Source organism: Sceloporus occidentalis, unplaced genomic scaffold (genome assembly GCF_023333645.1).
Source record: "Sceloporus occidentalis isolate IW3139 unplaced genomic scaffold, rSceOcc1.0.p SCAF_31, whole genome shotgun sequence".
In the NCBI taxonomy this organism is placed as follows: domain Eukaryota; kingdom Metazoa; phylum Chordata; class Lepidosauria; order Squamata; family Phrynosomatidae; genus Sceloporus; species Sceloporus occidentalis.
In genome coordinates this window covers 1,203,271-1,224,181 of record NW_028317011.1, presented here as the reverse complement: position 1 = coordinate 1,224,181, position 20,911 = coordinate 1,203,271, and the positions used below count along the sequence as shown (strand labels likewise).

The window sequence follows — 20,911 nt, the reverse complement described above, 5'->3', positions numbered from 1 at the left end:
TTACCACATGTAGCAGAGAAGGATATATATACATGTATTCTGTAAACAGGGTGTTTCCTGGTGGACTTTCTTGACTTCAATATACTGGATATGAAAAAAGGGGAAATCCTATGAGCTTCTCTTGTGGAAAGCCTGGACTGCCCCTGTATGATGCATTTACAAATTAGGAAGATATAATATTTACTATGCATTGTGTAAGGCTTATTATGTGTTTCCCCTATATAATCTATAGTGAATTCAAGGAGCCAACAAAATCCTATTTTAGTACACACAGCCACTAGAAGCCTTCAAAGATTTTTTGGTGTGTTACATGGTATGGTAAAGTTCCATTAATCTTAATGAATGGGTAATCCAACTTTACAGCATAATCACTGGGTTTTATGGTTCTTGTGAGGTCAACATGTGTTCAGAATTGTATTGACATAATCAGTATTACCATCTACCTATATACATTGTGAATATAAGTAATCATGATTGGTTTCAGAGATATGACAATATATAAGATATGACAATATATCTTGTCCTTGACCTTATCTTGATCATTGACCTTATTTGCATGTGCCTACCCAGAATCCCTTGTGGCAGCACCGTGAGATTTCTGAGGGAAAAACAAGCCTTTTGGCTTGTCTGGTGTCTGTAGATGAGTGTTTAATAATACTTCTACTACCCCCTTAATTTTAAGTGGAAGGGGTTTCCATCACCTTTACCCACCATAACTTATGTAAATTTAGAGATATGACAAGAAATAAGGAATTCACTTTTTACTGTACATGGAGCTATGTTTAGTGAGAGTAATGTGCATTTTGGTTGGGGTCAGTTATTGGTGAAATAGATAAAGTAAAACAGTAGTTCTATAAAATGCTTAAATCATTTAATCATGGCTGTCTACAGAATGTGAAATAGTATTCTTCAACCTCAGACTGGAAGTGTGGGTTGGATAACAAGAGCTGAACTGTGTCAGGATGGGAATGCACAGTTTAGATCAGAACTACTCTAATAGAGTTCTTTGGAGATGTTATTATATAAGGCGTTGGATAAGTAATTAATTGGCTTATTCATTTATAGACATAGTTTCCTATAAAACGTCTTGTGGGTCCCATTTTGTGCATCATTCTTGTATATTCAGGATAAGCAGTATCTGAATGTACAAGGTTATGTCTGGCTTCACTCGGGAACAAGAACAAGCTGAGAGCTTTATAAATATATCAATGCACATTATCAATACATGTTGATCATACAGATACGTGGCCAGCAAGCTACATCCCAAGTCATTAAGTTTACACAATTGGCTTCTACAATGTGTTAGCAGAGCATGCATGGGCTATTGGAGATAATGTCATCCATGAAAGCAATGCGCCGTGTGCCTCTTTTCCTGGGCATCCACATTGTAACAATACATTATGACCACAATGCAATACACTTTTATGTGAAATGGCATGAACAGAAAGAATTGTTTACATTTTTCAACCAGACTTTTATAACATCAAATTAAAATAAACTGAAGGAAATGTACTAATACATAATACATTATCTAAATTGTTTATTTATCCACCATAATGAAACGATGTAGGAGCTTTAATGATGACCATGCATAAAAAGGACAAAAGGCTGAGTAATTCTGTTTCAGTTGGGGCCACCAATATCTCCTGCTACCGCAGCAATTAATTTCATACACGAGCTGCCTTTGATATCAATTCTTGCAAATCCATCTTCACCCCATTCACTGCCCCAGCTGTAAGTAAATATTAGAAACATATAAGCATATTTTTAGTTAAAATGTAAAAACCAAATCAATAGCATTGGGTTATTAGATCTGGCTAAACATCTTGCTACCTTATGCTACTACATAGGTTTTGTTTGTGCTACCATAGGCTTTTGCTGTGTTGATGGTTAAATATCCAAAACTGTAGCCTGCATGACAATTAGTGATGGAAAGGGGTATATCTCTTTGGAAAGTGATGGTCCAAAATGTATTTACCCGATGGGACTGCATGTAATAAAACACACAAAGCACATAAAAGATTTTCTTCTAGGCAGCCTAATGGCTTCATGTGGAATAACAAGTAATACACCAAAACAGAAAAGCCAAATATACTTTAGCAGATCTTGGATCTTGGAATCATATTAAATGCTGGATCATTACTTGGGTTCTACCCTCTCAAGATGTACTCATTTTCTAAGGCATGCTCATTATACCCTGATTAGGATTTGTATTAGACTTGGGCACCAGGGGGCTCTTCGTGTTCGTCTTCGTGCTCGTCTTCGGCCAGAGCGGCTTTAACCCCGTTTTAACCCCTTAACCGGGGAAAACGAAGAAAACCCGAACACGAAGAATGTCTGCGAATATTCGCCCGAAGAGAAGACAGGACCAGGCGAATATTCGCAGACATTCTTCGTGTTCGGGTTTTCTTCGTTTTCCCCGGTTAAGGGGTTAAAACGGGGTTAAAGCCGCTCTGGCACCAGGAGTTGAAATGTCCGTATGAGCAACTCTATTGGTCGTCAGCAGGGGGCTCGTCTGCCATTGGTTGATGGCAGACGAGCCCCCTGCTGGCGACCAATAGGGTCGCTCGTTCAGACTGTTAAACTCCTGGTGCCGTAATTGTCCTGCAGATCCCGCTGGTCTCCCTGTTCTATCATTTATTAACTGATAGAACAGGGAGACCAGTGGGATCTGGCGGGTAAGTTGCAGCATTGGGATTTTAAAAGTCTGTACGAGCGACTCTGTTGGTCGCTCGTACAGACTTTTAGGCTCCTGGTGCTGTAACTTACCCGGCACATCCCACTGGTCTCCCTGTTCTATCAGTTAAATGTCCGTACAAGCGACCAATAAAGTCGTTCGTACGGACATTTAACTGATAGAACAGGGAGACCAGTGGGATGTGCCGGGTAAGTTGCAGCATTGGGGTTTTAATAGTCTGCACGAGCCACTCTGTTGGTCGCTCGTGCAGACTTTTAAAACCAAAATGTTCAATTAGTTAAAGACCAGTGGCATCTGCAGGGCAAGTTGCAGCATTGGGGTTTTAAAACCCCAATGCTGCAACTTACCCGGCACATCCCACTGGTCTCCCTCCCTGTTCAATTAATTAAATGTCCGTACGAGCGAACAATAAAGTTGCTCGTATGGACATGTAACTAATGGAACAGGGAGGGAGACCAGTGGCATCGGCAGGGTAAGTTGCAGCATTGAGGTTTTAAAACCCCAATGCTGCAACTTGCCCTGCAGATGCCACTGGTCTTTAACTAATTGAACAGGGAGGGAGACCAGTGGCATCTGCAGGGTAAGTTGCAGCATTGGGGTTTTAAAACCCCAATGCTGCAACTTACCCGGCACATCCCACTGGTCTCCCTCCCTGTTTAATTAATTAAATGTCCGTACGAGCGAACAATAAAGTCGCTCGTACGGACATTTAACTAATTGAACAGGGAGGGAGACCAGTGGCATCGGCAGGGTAAGTTGCACCATTGAGGTTTTAAAACCCCAATGCTGCAACTTACCCGGCACATCCCACTGGTCTCCCTCCCTGTTTAATTAATTAAATGTCCGTACGAGCGAACAATAAAGTCGCTCGTACGGACATTTAACTAATTGAACAGGGAGGGAGACCAGTGGCATCTGCAGGGTAAGTTGCAGCATTGGGGTTTTAAAACCCCAATGCTGCAACTTACCCGGCACATCCCACTGGTCTCCCTCCTTGTTCAATTAATTAAATGTCCGTACGAGCGAACAATAAAGTCGCTCGTACGGACATTTAACTAATTGAACAGGGAGGGAGATCAGTGGCATCGGCAGGGTAAGTTGCAGCATTGGGGTTTTAAAACCCCAATGCTGCAACTTACCCGGCAGATCCCACTGGTCTCCCTCCCTGTTCAATTAGTTAGGGGTTAACTTTGTTTTTTAAAGGGTTAAGGGGCCGTGCAAGTGAGCCTATTGGTCGCTTGCACGGCCCTTTAACCTATGGATTTCCGCTCCCGTTAACCCCTTCGATGCTGTGTTAGATAACGTAGCATCGAAGGGGTTAACGGGAGCGGAAATCCATAGGTTCGCTGGCAGGGGTTACAAAGACCGTGCGAGTGAGCCTATTGGTCACCTGCAGGGTCTTCCTCTCTTCGTGTTCGTTTCCATGTTCGCCCGAAGACGAATGCACAAGTCTAATTTGTATATGATGCTAAAAATGGAAATATACATGCATAGTCATACATCAGATGTTTTCCTATAAAGAAGTAATTTTTTACAGGGTATTCTTCCTTTGCTATTTTTGTTAATATATATATATTAGGATGTTGCTACAATCTATTTACTCACCGCAGCATTATACATTTTACATTAGTAGCTGATATTTTCTTATCTGGTACAAGTTCCCTTTATAGCTTTGTTTAATCATGAATTTTAGCCATGAAAGAATTAGAAAAAAAACTCACCTGTTTTTCAGTAACCAATAATGTGTATCACAGTAGGATTTATACCCTATGATAACCATTGATTGTAATATCTCTTCAGAACATTCATCATCACTTCCGAAGATGCCTGAGTTACAAGAAACAACATCACTGTGACAAGCTTAATTTAATTTAATACCAAAATATTAAGAAAAAATACTTTTTTGACATTAAGCAATAGTGATGCAGCACGTATAATTAAAATATTTCCTAGGTTCTGTGGGCAACCCAGAATATCTCACCCAAAGAAACCCAAAGTAAAACATCAGCCTTGCAATGTACTATTACAATATTCAGATACAGACAGTGCAAATCTATTTACTGTACTTTGTAAAATACTAAATTTTTATATTTTTATTTGTATTACTTATTTTATAAATTGACTGGTTCCAAATTTACCACTAGAAACATTAATCTTCTAGAGGCAGTCATATTGATTGTGGTCTTGTGATATCTTTATTTAGAGAATGTCTCTGTAACAAGATTGGATGACTTAAAAGTTGGAGGCACAGGAACACATATGAGTAGCAACTACACCCATCCTATACAACATCTGACCTAAATGCTCATAGTGTGTATTTGTTCTGGTGGCTTCCTTTTGCCTTATGTTTTTGTCTAACCTCACATGGCAGGGGAAAGCCTGGCAGCATTTATCCTAGAGGGCAAGTCCAGCTAAGTGGTCAAGAAATAAAGCAGCCCAAGACATATCTGCCAGACAGCTTCCAGTCCTATCCAAGAAAGCAGAATTTACAAAGTGCTGCCTCAAGTCCCTGTTACTTTAGACACCCAAGTGGATACATGTGAAATTACAAAAAGTACACAAAAAAGCTTCTGGCAGTGCCCAAAAAACATTTAATTGTTTGCAGTTTCAGACCATCCCAACTTCTTCAGTGCTCTCTTTGTACCACTCAAGGCATTTGGGAAGGCCTACATTTTTATAATTGCATGCTTGGTTAATTACCTCCGTCATACAGAAGAAAATCTTTACTGATTCGAACACTAACTGCAACTGGTCCATCAAACGCCACAGCCTTAGATATGTTGTCCTCATTTTGAGTCAATCTGTAGTATTTTGTTATGTTTAAATTTACTGCATCTTTATTTTTGTACAAACAGGAAAAAGTCTAGTCGAAAACAATAAAGAACATAGAATTTACATGTGAGAAAATATAACGGAATGATTTGGCATTAATATTTTTAGTATTAAATAGGTACATACACAGAACTATGTAACTAAATTGGCATGATATAATTTATAACGCTAAATTATTCACCATCATTATAATAACTTGGAGCTATTTGGTTAAGTTAAACATATGACTTTGGAACAATTACTTTCAAGGCTTTGATTAATCAGGTCCCTTAATATCAAAGCTTATTGGTTGTTAAGGCACCAGAAACATACAGCACATTGTCATGAATCCTATGGAGGCTGTGCCAACTCGACACAGTCCCCCGTAGTCATAAGTCATTTGGGAAGATCAGAGATTTCCCTTGAAACTAGTCCATTTAACAGCAGCAAGGCAGAGGGGTAGATTGCCCAAGAAGCTGACCCCCCCCCCCCAGTTTTGAGGCAGGGAGAATGCCACCCCCCTGGACCTGTCTCCCTATAAGAAAATATTTACTGAACATGTCTATAAAAAAAATAAGAAAAAGAAGGTCCAATACTGTGTCAGTGTATTCATAATCCTTGCTCAGCATGAGTCCATGCTCATTCACATATTGAAAGGCGCCTTCCGGGTTCCCTCCACAGCAGCCATCATTCCCAGGATCACACTCTACCACCTGTTGCTCACTGAAGCTCAACAGCTCATTGTGTTTGAGGCAGTAACGGGTTTCAAGATGTCCTACCTGAAAAATAACATTATTTCACACTGTATAAAAAAGAAAATAAAGAGCGCTCCCTTTCATTCAGATATCAATTAATCTTATCTAGCTTCTTATCCAAGGCTTCTGAATCACATGGACAAGTGTACATTTAAGTACATTGTGAGTACTTTATTATAAATTCATGTCCAGAGCTGCAGCAGAAGACTTTGTTTGTGGTCTAATGATTTCTACCGGCTGCTTGAAGCAGCAAAAAAGTGGCAGGAATGAACTCCCTTTGATATCAATGGGAGTGCTTCATTAGCATATGCACATGACGAAGGTAAACTGAGGGCAATTTGGCAGCACTGAGATGACGTCATCTCCCCAGTCCTCCAATTGGAGGAGAGGACGTAACCCCAAGTGCCGTCATTTTGACCTCACGTGAAAGAACTGAGGGTAATATGGCGGCGCTTGCAATGATGTCCTCTCCCTCAATTGGAGGATCAGGAGAGGAGGTCATGGCAAGCACTGCTATATTGCCCTCAGTTGGTGCTTTTGGTGACATCCTCGCCAATCATCCAATAAGAAGTTGCCGGTTTATGTCTGCAGAGATGAGGACAAAGAAAGAATATTAAGGATTGGAGATTAATTGAGAAACCTTTAGCGAGCACGAAAGAGTGAGCGAGAATGTAAGAGAGTGTAAGTGAATGTGAACCCACGAATGTCGGACGAAAATTCTGAGCTTTTTTCTTAGTTTTTTGTCAGATTCATAGGGGTCTGGCCTCGTTTTCGGGGGTTTCGTACGAATTTACGAAAATTTGGTAAATTTGCAATTCATACGAATCCGAATGCAAAAGTCTAACTTGAAGCCAAATATAATATTTAATTAAAAAAAAAATCTAATAAATGTACTCTTTTTACACAATTTTCTAAGTGCTACATGCACATACAAAATCACCTAAAAGATTGAATGTATTGCTTACCACTGCAAAAGCCCAGGATGGTGCACAATATGTGCCCTCATTTTTAACAGGAGTGACACACCCAGAATTCCTCCAGTCCACCTCTTCAGGAACATTACTGTTTTTTATACAGGAGTTTTTGGGGGCTTTTAGGGGTGATGCTTTTTGAGTGTTTGCCTTTGGACATTTCACTCCTCTTTTAAAGGAGAGTTCCTCAGGTATCTGAAAGAAAATGCAATATGAATCTGGTAGTTTTAATATATTAGAACATAAAACGTAGTGGTGCCAAAACTGCTACATGCACGTGTGCAATTATACAAGGATCTACGACAGATCTTTGCAACTTGTGACTAAAGGCACCTGCTACAGACACCACCCTAGCTGTCAACTGGAATTTCTGTGACATGGGTGCTGAACAGATTACAAAAAGAGGCAAGAGCTGATCTGTCATATCACCTCTCTAGAAATATTCACTCACCATGTCAGCAAAGTGATTTACAGCTAGAGTGTAATTCTTTAATCCCTTCTTAGCCAAAGCATTGTGGTTATGGACTTTGTCCCAGATTTTCTCCCAGATTTGTCTACGAATATTTTCTTCTTTCTCATCGCTGTATGTTTTTCCTACATCAAGAAAAAAGGATATATATATTGTATATGAATAGGCAAGCTAGCTAACTAGGAGGAATCATAGTCACATGGGCACTTCTAAGTAGGGCCCATACTACAGCAAATGTGTTAAAAGTATACTTAAGTATGCTATTTTATTCAGCAGACACAGGAAGAGATAGGAGGAAAATGAGACAGAAGTCTAATTATTTTTAACCAAACTAATCAAATGATACAGACACTGATCTGGGGACAGAAGGGAAGATTCATTGTTTGAAGGTTTTACGGCTAATTATACAATAAATAGCCACATAGATCTATCAATGATTATTTCACATGACTAGTAACTGTGCAACGACCTTGTTTTGAAGTCTGGGGCAAAATTAAGGTGACCATATCTGCCATATTTCTCCTTGACACATGATTTTCATATATTGCTGACCAGCTCATAGATCTGATGTGCTGTATATGGTGTATATATATATATATATATATATATATATATATATATATATGTATATATATACATGGAACAAACTTCTCAGTTATACAACTCATAGATCGTAGTTTGTTTGTTTACTATATATTAACAAACTACTGAAGTTTGTTAGTATATAGTAAACAAATCACAAACAAATAGTAAACACATCTATACGGATTATATTTTTTTCTAGTTCCCCTCGTTTGTTTGCAGTATTGCTATGTCAGTATGAAGATTGTTTAATATGCTCTACGTTAAGTCCCTTTATGTTGACATTTCTGAGATTTAGCCTATGCTATGTAGAACACTAGATGCATATGGAGATCAATGCATTGCTAAAATTATAACTCAAAAATGTCAGTTTCTAGAGCACCATGCTAACTTTCTGGACGTAATACCTGTTAGTCTGTTATGGAAATGGAAAGATTATTTATCGTGGTGTCTTATTGATCTTATTTTGTGTGCAGCCATATCACTGGATTTATTCAATAGCAAACTTCATTCACTCTATACTATACCATATTTTGTTTTCCAAATCTTCCACTCTTCATCAAGAAAATGTGTAGCCGTACAAACAAGTGATATTGCTGAAAAAACAAGTAGGGTTTTTTCCAAATTCATCCTAAAAGAAAAAAATAATAAAAATATTAAAATGATTGTTGTGTAAACACTTAATGAAATGTGTGCATAAGTAGGAAATAATAATACACATTTTCATTTTCACAAAAAGGAATCAGTTTCTTAATATAAAATAGAGAGTTCATAAGATAGATAGTCCCTGTTTCTGGATCTCTGTTGTCTTCTGCCTATATTCTGATGTGGACTATAGTGCTGCAAAACTAATGATTTTAGTATTCATTGAAATAACCATAAGAAAAAACATTGCTCACCCTTACAGGAAAATGTCCCAAAATTCCTTGCAACCTATATATTATATATGCACCCCATATTTGGAATAATATATCTATTTTTTTTACTACCAATGTACACTATACCCAAAAAAGCACAAATGTCTTATCAAAATTGCACTAATTAAAACCTACAAAAAAATTAGGTAATGAAGGATGAAAAGATAATTGGACAATCTAGGTGTCCATTTGTGTAGCTGCTTTAAAACCTCAAACTATACTTTTTCCTTAGCTATTTCTTAAATTCTGGATGTCCTTGTATCTAACTATACATTGATGACTTCTCTGCCTGCATTAAACATTAACATTTTCACTTATGCTCCAACCTTTCGGAGAAGAAATACTTTTTTTATACATTACATCAAGCCTCTGACTTCTTATAGCATTTCTCCTTCATTAAAATATATTGAAATTATGTACATTATAGTAGCCCATGTTTTCTCGGGACTCCAGTAATACACCTTGTAGTTACTTTAGGGGTAATACTATTTTAGGCTGTGTTTCATATTATATTGCAGTTGTTGTTAGTATTTTAATATTTGATACTGGCATGTAATCATTCTCTTACCTGAATGCTCACTCTTCTACTGCCTTGACTTGTATGTACTATCAAGTCTATTTAAAGACTATTCTGTTGCCAGTTGGCATGCATAGTTATTATTATCAGATCTACAATCATATCAGATTATGGCAGCATTTTATCACTGTCAGCACTGGTGGCCATGTGAAATAATAACTGAATTGGACATAATTTATCAGAGGGCAAGGTCCAAATAACATTTTTATTCTATTATTTATTTAATGACTGTTGCCTACAGATGCGCTTCCTATGATGAATATAGTTAGGTTAAATATACAGTGCTTCTGAGGGGCGTGGTTTGGATGGTGGCTGAGTAAGACGTGCGGTGCAGGAGCTCCTCCAACTCCTAAGCTACTTTCAACCGATTTCGGCAGTTACCGGGACCTTACCTACGATTTTTATTCTCCCTACCGTGGACACCATGTCGGCGAGCAAAATCAAGCCGTCGTCGGGCTCTGTACTGGCTTTTTTCGGGCCGAAATCCAGACATCGGGCCTCTTCCCGCGATTTACCTACCATCCGCGACGAAGCGGACGACTCCGACACCTCTCAAGGCCCAGACGCTGGCCCCTTGCCACACTCACCTTCTCCTCCTCCGAGCGATCCAGACGAAGGCGTCCTAACCGTTACAGCCATGAAAAGGCTCCTTGACGAGATGTGGCGTAATTTTAAATCAGACATGGCTGACGCCTTGTCCAAACTCCACGTGGACCTCCAAGAACTTGGAACTCGCACGTCCCACTTAGAGGACAAAATGGAAGAATTTTCCGCGGCCCATAACACAGTGGCTGATGCGTGCACCTCTCTACGAGATGAGATTGACATGCTTAAACACAAATTGGGCGACCTGGAAGACCGTTCCAGGTGCAATAATCTCCGCATTAGCGGCATCACTGAGGATATCACCACGGACAGACTGCGCAATTACACCACAACATTAATTCAGACAATCCTGAATCTCCCGTCTTCTGAAGACATTCGAATCGACAGAATACACAGGCTACCTCGCCCGAAAATGGTGAAGGGGTCTCACACCTTCAATTCTTTCAAGATTTGTCACAGCACACACTACATCAAAGAAGATCCTTCTCCTCCATCACCTCCACTCTCCGATCGCACAAGATTCCCTACCACTGGGGCTTCCCCACGCGCATCAACCTCTCCAAGGATGGAGTTGCTATTTCCATTACTTCACCGCTGGAAGGCCTGTAGCTTCTCTCGGACTGGGGACTTTCTGTCTCGTTACCTCACACCGCCAGGACCCGCTCACCTGTTCCTGCATCTTCCCCGAAACACCTCCAGCTGGAATGGGATACAGTCCCCACCAAGGCGCCCGTTACACTTACCTGATTTCGACACCGCCGGTATCCTTTTTCTGGTAACTGCCTAGCTGTTCGGTTCACACACCATTCATACACGGTTGACTCTCTTTTTTTTTTACAACACGACATACATTGACATTTTTGATTTATAATTTTTTTTTATATATATATATATATATACATATTCCGCTCATTCACGTCTCAGCTTTTTGGAGTTGGGGTTCTCCTTTACTGTTTAAGGGATTATCCTTCCCCTTTCGGTGGGTACCATGTTACGGTACACCTGGACGGGGTTCCTTCCCCCTCGGGGCGCCCATACACGTTCTGGGCTGCCTAGTGCTCTTCGGTTACACATCACTTTTTTTTTCGGTTCACACGTTATATTTTTAGTTCTAATTGTTCATGTCCTGATTGCGGCACCTTTTCGTCTTAAGCTCATTTTCAGCCACAAACGTATAACCCTGTGGTCATGCTCTGGCGCATCGTCTCTACAGTCTGCACATGTTTGGCACAAATGTACCTTTTTCTTTATCACCATTGCGTTCCCGTCATGCGGTAATTTATTATTGTTTATTTTGTTTTGGGCGCTGGACGCGGCTCTCCCATGTTGTGTTGCCTTCTCTGGGGGTCTTCGCCATCTCCATCACACATCTCACATACCCACTCTAACCTTCAATTTTTTTTACGCACTTACTTATTTTCACGTTAATGTCCTCTCTTAAGTTATTGTCTATAAATGCCAATGGCCTTAACACTCCACATAAGAGGAGGATGTTACTCTCAGACGCAAAAAAGGCCCAAGCCCAAATTCTATGTGTACAGGAGACCCATTTAAAACGTTCAAAACCCGCTCACATTTACTCTAAAGATTTTCCATGGCAATTTCACTCCATGGCCCCATCCTGTAGGGCTGGGTCTCTATTCTAATCTCCCGGCATGTATCCTTTCAACTACTGGACCAGATGCTGGACCCCCGGGGACGGTTTTTGTTCCTCAACTGCATCATCAACACTGTCACTTACACATTAGTTGCTTTTTATACACCTAATACATCTCAATTACTTTTTTTTCAGAAGCTACTCCGTAAGGCCACTTCTTTTAAGAAGGGTTCCCTTATATTGTGTGGCGACCTAAATGCTATGTTTGACCCCATGTTGGATGCCTCGACTCCCCCGTCAGGCAATTATGGTAAACGTATGCGCTCCCTGGCCGCGGCTCTCACCTCCACCCTGCATTCCTATCAGTTGTACGATGTGTGGCGTTTACTCCACCCTTCTGAAAGGGATTACTCCTTCTTCTCCGCATTACACAAGTTGACAAGGTTGACAAGTTTCTTTTACAATCAATTCGGGACTGCTCTTTAGACGTTATTAGTTGGTCGGATCATGCTCCTTTATGTTTATCTTTTAGTAATCCTCACCCTTTCAAGGGCAAAGGTTCCTGGCGACTTAACAACTCTTTGCTCTCTGACCCAACTATTGTCGCGCAAATCCATTCACAGCTAGAATTATATTTTCAAGAAAACCAGGATTCGGTTACGTCGATCGAATCATTGTGGAACGCTCACAAGGCCGTTGTCAGGGGCAAGTTTCTATCTCTAGCGTCACATCTTAAGCGGGAGAGGGAGAGGGAGGGAGATAAAGGCTTAACAAACAGGCCTCTTCTCCTCAACTAATCGCAGACATCCAACAGGTTAAATCTAAATTGGCAACGATACAAGCCCATTTGACAGCCAAAATGCTCCTTTCCCTTCGCCAACGCTTTTATTCGAAAGGCAATAAGGCTGATACGATGCTCGCAAATAAGCTCCGGCATGTGACAGCCCTGTCTCGTCCCCAATTTATTTATTCAGCCTCAGGCTCCATATTAAAAAATCCTTCTCACATAGCTGAGGAATTTGCTTCTTACTATGCCTCCCTTTACAATCTTTCTGACGACACTCACACTCCCCAACCCACTTATGAGGCCATTAATCGATATTTGGATTCGCTGACTCTCCCCAAACTTACTGCTGATATGCTACACACCCTAGAATCCCCATTAGACATTGATGAGATTCAGGCTACGATCTCTCAGATCAAAGCTAAGTCTGCCCATGGCCCAGATGGTTTTTCTAGTCACTACTACAAAACTTTTTTTCCGATTCTAGGCCCACACATTCTAACACTCTTTCGCTCTTTTATGTCCACTGGCATTATTCCAAAAGAAAATTTACATGCTCACATCGTTACGTTACCTAAACCGGGTAAATCCCCTGACAAATGTGCACATTTTCGCCCGATCTCTCTCCTTAACACGGATGTTAAGCTTTATGCCAAAATTATTGCTAATCGACTTTCCTTAATGTTACCCTCTCTCCTTCATAATGACCAAGTAGGCTTTGTCAGACACCGACAAGCAGTGGACAATACCCGCAAATTTTTAGCTTTATCTTGGGATGCAGCACGAACCTCTACCCCTGGCCTTTTCATTTCTTTGGATGCAGAAAAGGCCTTTGACCGTTTACACTGGATTTTTCTTTCTTCGGTCCTTCATAAATATGCCTTTCCTACTTCTGTGATTCGAACTATCATGGCTTTGTACTCTGCGCCTTCGGCCTCAGTTAATTTTTCAGGTTTTCTTTCTGCCCCTTTCTCCATTTCCAATGGGACGAGGCAGGGCTGTCCCCTTTCCCCACTGCTATATACTCTGGCTTTGGAGCCTCTGGCCCAGAAGATACGGTCCGATCCCCTTATCATTGTTTTTTCGGGACAAAGTGGTGACTCCTCTGTTCTCGGCTTATTTGCAGATGATATACTAGCGGCGATTACTAACCCTTCATCCTCTTTACCAGCACTATTGGAACAATTTGATAACTACGCCCAAGTTTCCTATCACAAGCTCAATATTAGTAAAACGCAGGCTATGCCTTTAAATTTGCCTCTCTCACTCTCCCGTTCCCTTCGCTCTTCCTATGACTTCGACTGGAGGAGGGATTTTATCTCTTACCTAGGGATTAAACTCCCTAAAAATTTGGCTAAACTTAATACTTTTAATGTATTTCAGACATGGAAATCTATCCAAGGAGAGCTCCAGGCCTGGCGTGCGTTCGATCTCTCCTGGTTGGGTAGGATAGCCTCGGTTAAAATGATAGTCCTCCCCAAGTTGTTGTACGTCTTCAGAGCAGTCCCGATCGTCATTCCACATAGTTTTTTTACACAAGTACAACACACAAGCCTTTTTTGCACCACGCTTTAAAGGTGGCTTGGGGGCTCCCGATATTAAAGCATATTATAGGGCCGCTATCTTATCCCAGGCGGTTATCTTTCATTCTAGGGAAAACCTCTCTAGTTGGGTGCCTCTCGAAAACTCCATGTTAGCCCCACTTTCAGTGAGTCAGCTATTATGGTTGTCCTCTCGTCTCCGTCCCAAACTCCCTCCTCTCCCTCCAACCACAGTATGTACGTTCCATGTCTGGTCTGCAGTGTCACTGTTTCTACCTGTTTTATCCTCCATCACGAAGGCCACTCCGCTAACTACGCTCATGTGCCTCATTCCAGACCCCGACATATACTCCCGGAATTTTTTACATCCTCTTCGCGTAGGAGATTTATTTCACAAACACGACATATGTACATTCACTGACATACAAACCCGTTTTTCAATCCCGACACGCGATTTTTATAAATATCTTCAAATCAGGCATCTGCTGAATTCCCGATCTAGATCTCCCCCAATTGATATCGTTTCATCTCATCCTATAGTTCGTTTGTGTTCCTAAAAGAGGTATGCTCTCCATCTGCTATTCAGCACTCGTATCCCGTATGTGGGACCATAAGCTTCCCCATATGTTTGCCTGGGAGAAGGAACTTGGCTCCTCCTTTCTGCTGGAAAGGTGGCTGGTCTCTGAGGAGGCTATGAGAGGGGTCACACATTGCACTAACCACCTCGAATTGCAGAAAAAAATTGTTTGCAGATGGTACCTCACTCCACTTCGCCTTTCCCATTTATTCCCTTCCAGTTCGCCTACATGTTGGAAGGGATGCCAGGATATCGGCTCCATGTTACACGTTTGGTGGTTGTGTCCTTCTATATTATCCACCTGGCAAAAATTATTTACGTTTATCTCCTCCTCTTTGGGGGTGTTCCTTCCCCTCGAACCCGAGATAGCTATTTTACATATGTTCCCAGATTATGTGGATTCTCCAACTCGTAAATTTATTATTCATATTTTTTTGGCCATGACATCCCTCATAGCCCGTTATTGGAAATCACCCGCTACACCTCACATGTCAGACATCCATGCAGTACTGGAGAAAGTACATGTTTTAGAAAAAATTTCTTTTATAAACGAGCTTAAGCTTCCTTTATATGATAAAATATGGTCCCCATGGATCCAACACAGATCGGAGACTTGTTGGCGCTCTTAACTTGTACTATGCTAGGGTATGGAATCCAGTCTGCATTATTTTGTATTATTTATTTTATTGCTTATTATTGGTACACTTGTTCCATGATTCAGTGGCAACCACATACTCGCCGCTTGTGCTTCTTGAAATCCGAGTCTGTCATTCTCATTTGTCACGAGCGCCTTATTCGCATATCAATCAACCGCAACACCCTGCCGTTGGGACATTTTCTTTCTTTTTTCTGTTTTGGTTACTGATTTATGTTCTCGACATGGTTATATTGTCTTCATATGTATGGATTCGAGCCGACTCCTCGATCGATTCTATGTATTGTTTTCCTTTATGTATCTGCTCTCAATGTTTGATTTTTCGGATTGTAACATCTGTCTTGCGACGCGAGCACTATGATGTAACCATGTATTATTCTATGCATTTTTGTACGAAAAGAAAAATATAAAACAATAAAAATTTTAAGTTCAAAAAAAAATATACAGTGCTTCTTAAGAAGCCCAAACTGTGATTTCACTTTAATGCAATTTGACTGTTCTCATTTGATTTATTTATCACCATACCTGAGGACCCTTAGTGCTTCCCCTGAGTCACATGGTCTAAAGGCCACATAGTCTGAAATTGGTTCTTTTATATTGCACTATGAATTAATAGTTTTTGAGGATCCCAACTGGTCTATATATAAGTGTATGTGAGCATGAATGTCTACATAAAGTGTATGTGAGCCTGAATGTCTATTTATAACTGTAAGTGACCATGGATGTGTAGTTTTCCACCAGTGTGGTAAAGCATGGTCAGCAGGTCAAGACTGGCAATACCGTAAACCATCTTCCACTTACCATTACTGCCACTCATGCAGGCAATCCGACGCTGTACTGTGCAGCCACCTGCTGCAAAAGAGTGTAGCATGGGGCAGCGTGCATCTAGCTGGCAGTTACACTGGGCAGGCCAGTTTTCACCTTATGTTATGTCACACCTTTAATTACTTCTTGCATTTCGTTTGATGAGTGATGCTAATATCTAATTCTCTAAATATATTCTTGCTCTTGCAATCAAGGGTGTAACTAGAAATCACAGGGGCCTGCTGCCAAAATGCCCCAACTTCACCAAGCAACGTATGCCATGGTGCCCCCTTTGCGCTAAACAGCTTGTAAGTGCATTTGCCCCAAGCAGTGGCTCAGCTAGTTTGTGCCTTCAAACAGCTTATCTGTGCCATCGTTGCCCCCAAACAGCTGGTCTGTGCCACCATTGCCCTCAAACAGTTTGTCTGTGCCATAATTGCCTCTTGCAAACTCTTCTCTAACATAAACATGTACACATTCATTCTAACACACATTCTCTCTCATATAAATAATAAAAAATGGCATATGAATGGGGCTGGTGTAAAATTATTCCCAGGGTTTATTTTCATTCCTAGTCCAGCCCTGAATGTATATAAAAGTGAAGGTGAATACTGCACTGCAATCTGTCTCGGTTGCACAGATGTGTATTTCATAGAGATGATACGGTTTTAATATTGTACAATTGCAGGGGCAGTTGCTGTGGCATGTGATCAGCAATTTACAAGTTTAGAACAGGATGATGCTAATCATCTTGCTTACAGATAATGGAATGGATTAATGCGCATCATATGAAATAGTGAAAATAAGTTTTATTATGCTGAAAAAATGAAAAAACAAATACAACAAATGTTATCAGTAAGTCATAAGTAGCTCAGCAATGTGCATGACTAAAAAGAAAAAAGAGCCTATTAAAGGATGTGTTGTTATTATAGCCACCAATGCCTCATTCCTGCTTACTGAGCTTTTCTACTGGTCATGTGAGCAGTAAGACCACTTTTAAGACATTGTAAATAACCTCAAGCAGAGATCTTGAAAAGCACGAACATAGGAAAATGATACACCAGCTTGAAAAATAATCTATTCATATTGCAAAAAAGCAATGTTTTTAGACATGTCTATGGACATGGTGAAGTCCTAACCTGGTTGTGGGACTTACCATATTAGATAAATTATGTGATGAGGTGACCTTTTTTTAAATTTTACATATTTTACAAAACATTTTTATTTCTTGGGGGAATCATCTGCTAGCCCCACTGCACTAGTATTAGACAGGGTGGATACAGCCCACTGCAGCTCACCCACTCAGTTTGTAACATATATCTTAATTTTTAATTTTAGTAATACTATAATAAAGGTTACATTTTATCTATCATTATTTTGCTCAGGGTACAGAATGTTGTCACTGTTGCATTCTTCACTGTGGTCTTCTTGTTATTGGATCTGGAGCCTTTCTTCTTTAGTGTTTTCAAGTTAGCAATTAGTTGGTACAATAGGAGACCATGTCCGTTATTTCTCCATAGGAAATTATTAGCATTGGTCGATTGATAAACCCAATCATAATATGTTTTTTTAATGCTGGCAGCTGTTAATGATTTGTTCAATGTCCTCTAGATTTATCTACAACTTGATCTCAAACGGTTGCAGGAGTTTAGATCTTTGTGATGTTTGTATGATAAGATAACGTTGCATGAGCTGTTTGAGTGCTCAACTATTTCTCTCATTACATGGTTTTCTGACAAATATTTCACTTCCAAATTAACATTATAAAGATGTCTGTCCATGAGAAGCATGATCTAAATGGGGTTACACATTGGGCAGGCTATGCATTTCTCTAGGGCTATCACAGAGCACTAATGAGCATGGCACATGGCACTCTTTTTGGCCATACCTGTTTTAGTTACATGTAGGTTTTGTTCCAGTAATTCCACACAAATGTATATCTTACTAGATATGTTTAAAATTGAATTTACAATGATCCATACATCATTAAAACTGTCTGCATGTTATGTCACACCGTATAATTACTTCTTGCATTTCGTTTGATGGGTGATGGTAACATCTAATTTGCTAAATATATTCTTGCCCTTGGAATCAAGGGTGTAACTAAAAACCACAGGGCCCTTGTGCCAAAATGCCCCGGTGCCCCCCAACTTCACCAAGCAATGTATCCCATGGTGCCACCTTTGCGCTAAACAGCTTGTAAGTGCATTTGCCCCAAGCAGTGGCGACTCTAGAAACAATATATAGGGGGGGGCATACAAGATACCACAGTCAAACTGGGGGGGCATTAATAATTTCCACCATTAAATCGTACCACTGAAAAAACACACACACACACACATATATAAATATATATATATATTGCCAAAAGTAATGTGCTATGGAATGATACTTTTGTTATTGGACAATACAATACTTGATCATTCAACATGGGAAGCCTGAAGCCACAATTTAGTACGACTAATCCTTGAAAACAACACAATACCTTCACTTTTCCACTAAATAATTTCAGGGCCTAATATTAGTCCCTGCTGCCGATATATATATAAATATATATATATAAATATTAGACCCTGCTGCCGATAGCAGGCATAGATCAACACATTAACACACAAACCCATCTTTGCATGTATAGATCAATTGAAATTCACTTGTGATCTCAGCACTGAAGGTATATATCAAATAAACAGAATCAGACATACAAATCCTGTATTTGCAGGTATACAATAATAATATATGAAATGTAGCATTGCAGGTATAGATCAAATCAATACATGGAAACAGCATTGCAGGTAGTAATCAACTGAACAAGACATACACACCCTGTATTTGCAGGTATACATAAATAATGTATGGAAACATAGCATAGCAGATATGGATCTACAGAAGAACACACAAACCAAGCTTTGCAGGTACAGATCAATTGGAATTCACATAAAAACACGGCATTAATGGTATATCCTAACCACGCTGCCCACATAGAACCTGGCGAGCACCCAGATAACACACATAAGATTTGCCATCTTTTTCCCATATACACCCTGCCTGTGCCATCCTGTTCCCCAAGGCTCAAACATCCTGCTAGTGCCATCTTTGCCCTTCCACAATTATACATCTATGATACACACAAACACATTAACCCATGCTCTCCCTCATTCAGACAAATCATCCACATATTAACTCATGCTCTCCCTCATTCAGACAATTCATCCATTTTAAGAAAATACACCCCTTGGAGCTTCAAATGAGGGGCTACATGTATTTCTAGGACAAAAGTTGAGTGCACAAATAATGATGGAATATGTCGCTTTGGCTTGAAAATATGTTTTTTCTAACCATAACGACATGTTCATTTGTGTCTTGCGCACTCCAGGTTTGTACTAGAAACACATGCAGCCCCTCATTTGATGCGCCAAGGGATGTCGTTTTTGCAAATGTGTACTTTTTGTGCCATAATTTAACTTCCTACGTGAGCAGTAATGCCACGTCAAGGCTTCAACCCTAATTACTGATCATTCACACGCCTTTCATATCTCCATTCACTCACAGAAGCACACGCCATTCTTTCCATACATTTACTCACAGTAGCACACACCATTCTTTCCCCTTAAAATCCCAAAGAAATGATGGTAAAAGGAGAAAAAAAATCACTTTTACAGCAAAAATACGTTTTGCCGTAAAAATGCAAGGCGCTCCAGGGATGATATGGTTACTCACGTACCGCACAGGCTAAATGGCTGATTTTAATAATATTTGCAGTTCATCAGGATTTCAAAAATTGCCTCCCTCTACCGCTAAATTTAACCCCATGATCAAAGGGATCATAGGATTAAAAATTAGTATCGGCCATTTTTAAAAAGGGAATGTGACTTTTTATAGCTATATGATCGCTGTGGTAACATTGGCTACCACAGTGATCATTTAGCTAGAATACTTAAACTTTTTTTATTTTTTTAAAGTTAAACTACTTTATGTTTAAATAATTTAATTTGGGGGTCTCTAGGCAATTTTGATCTTTTTTTATCTGCCTTAAGAGGCCCCCAAATCATTTTTTTTACATTTATATTTTTTTTTACTTAATATTTTTTATTCTTTTTTTACAATCTATATACCAGGCGATTACCTTTCCAATGGTATATGTTGGGGGTATGTAGCTGCTTAGATGCCTGAGATACAGGCATCTAAGCAGCATGCCTCCATACCTCTTTAACTGACAATTGTCAGTTGTTAATAAAGTTGCGCGGTGACGTCATCGCGTAATTGCGCGAGACGTCACCGGGCGGATCGGGTGGCCCCGGTGATGCCCTTCAGTGTGAGGGGCAGATCGCCGGGGTAGGTGGTGATGGAGGTCCACAGACCTCCATCAAGGTAAGATAGTGCTAGTGACGGCATGGTGCCGTCGTTAGCACCTGACTGGGACTGCTAGCGACGGCACCATGCCGTCGTTAGCAGTCAAGGACTGTCCTGGGTGGTTTCAAATTCGGCGGGGGGCAACAGGGGGGGCAAGGAATAACCTAGGGGGGGCAATTGCCCCCCCTTGCCCCCTGTAGCGACGCCACTGGCCCCA

At 40.3% G+C, this 20,911-nt stretch overlaps 1 protein-coding gene across 1 annotated transcript; it reads right to left on the bottom strand.

Annotated features, from left to right (window-relative positions):
• Positions 1-1,623: 1,623 nt before the first annotated feature.
• On the bottom strand, positions 1,624-10,206 carry LOC149298678 (cathepsin L-like proteinase). The gene is made up of 6 exons (XM_089487039.1): positions 10,173-10,206; positions 7,687-7,829; positions 6,106-6,288; positions 5,399-5,561; positions 4,420-4,525; positions 1,624-1,732 (listed from the first exon to the last, which is right to left on the bottom strand). Exons 1-6 carry the CDS (start codon positions 10,204-10,206, stop codon positions 1,624-1,626), a joined length of 738 nt encoding a protein of 245 aa, XP_089343165.1.
• Between the last annotated feature and the right edge of the window lie 10,705 nt (positions 10,207-20,911).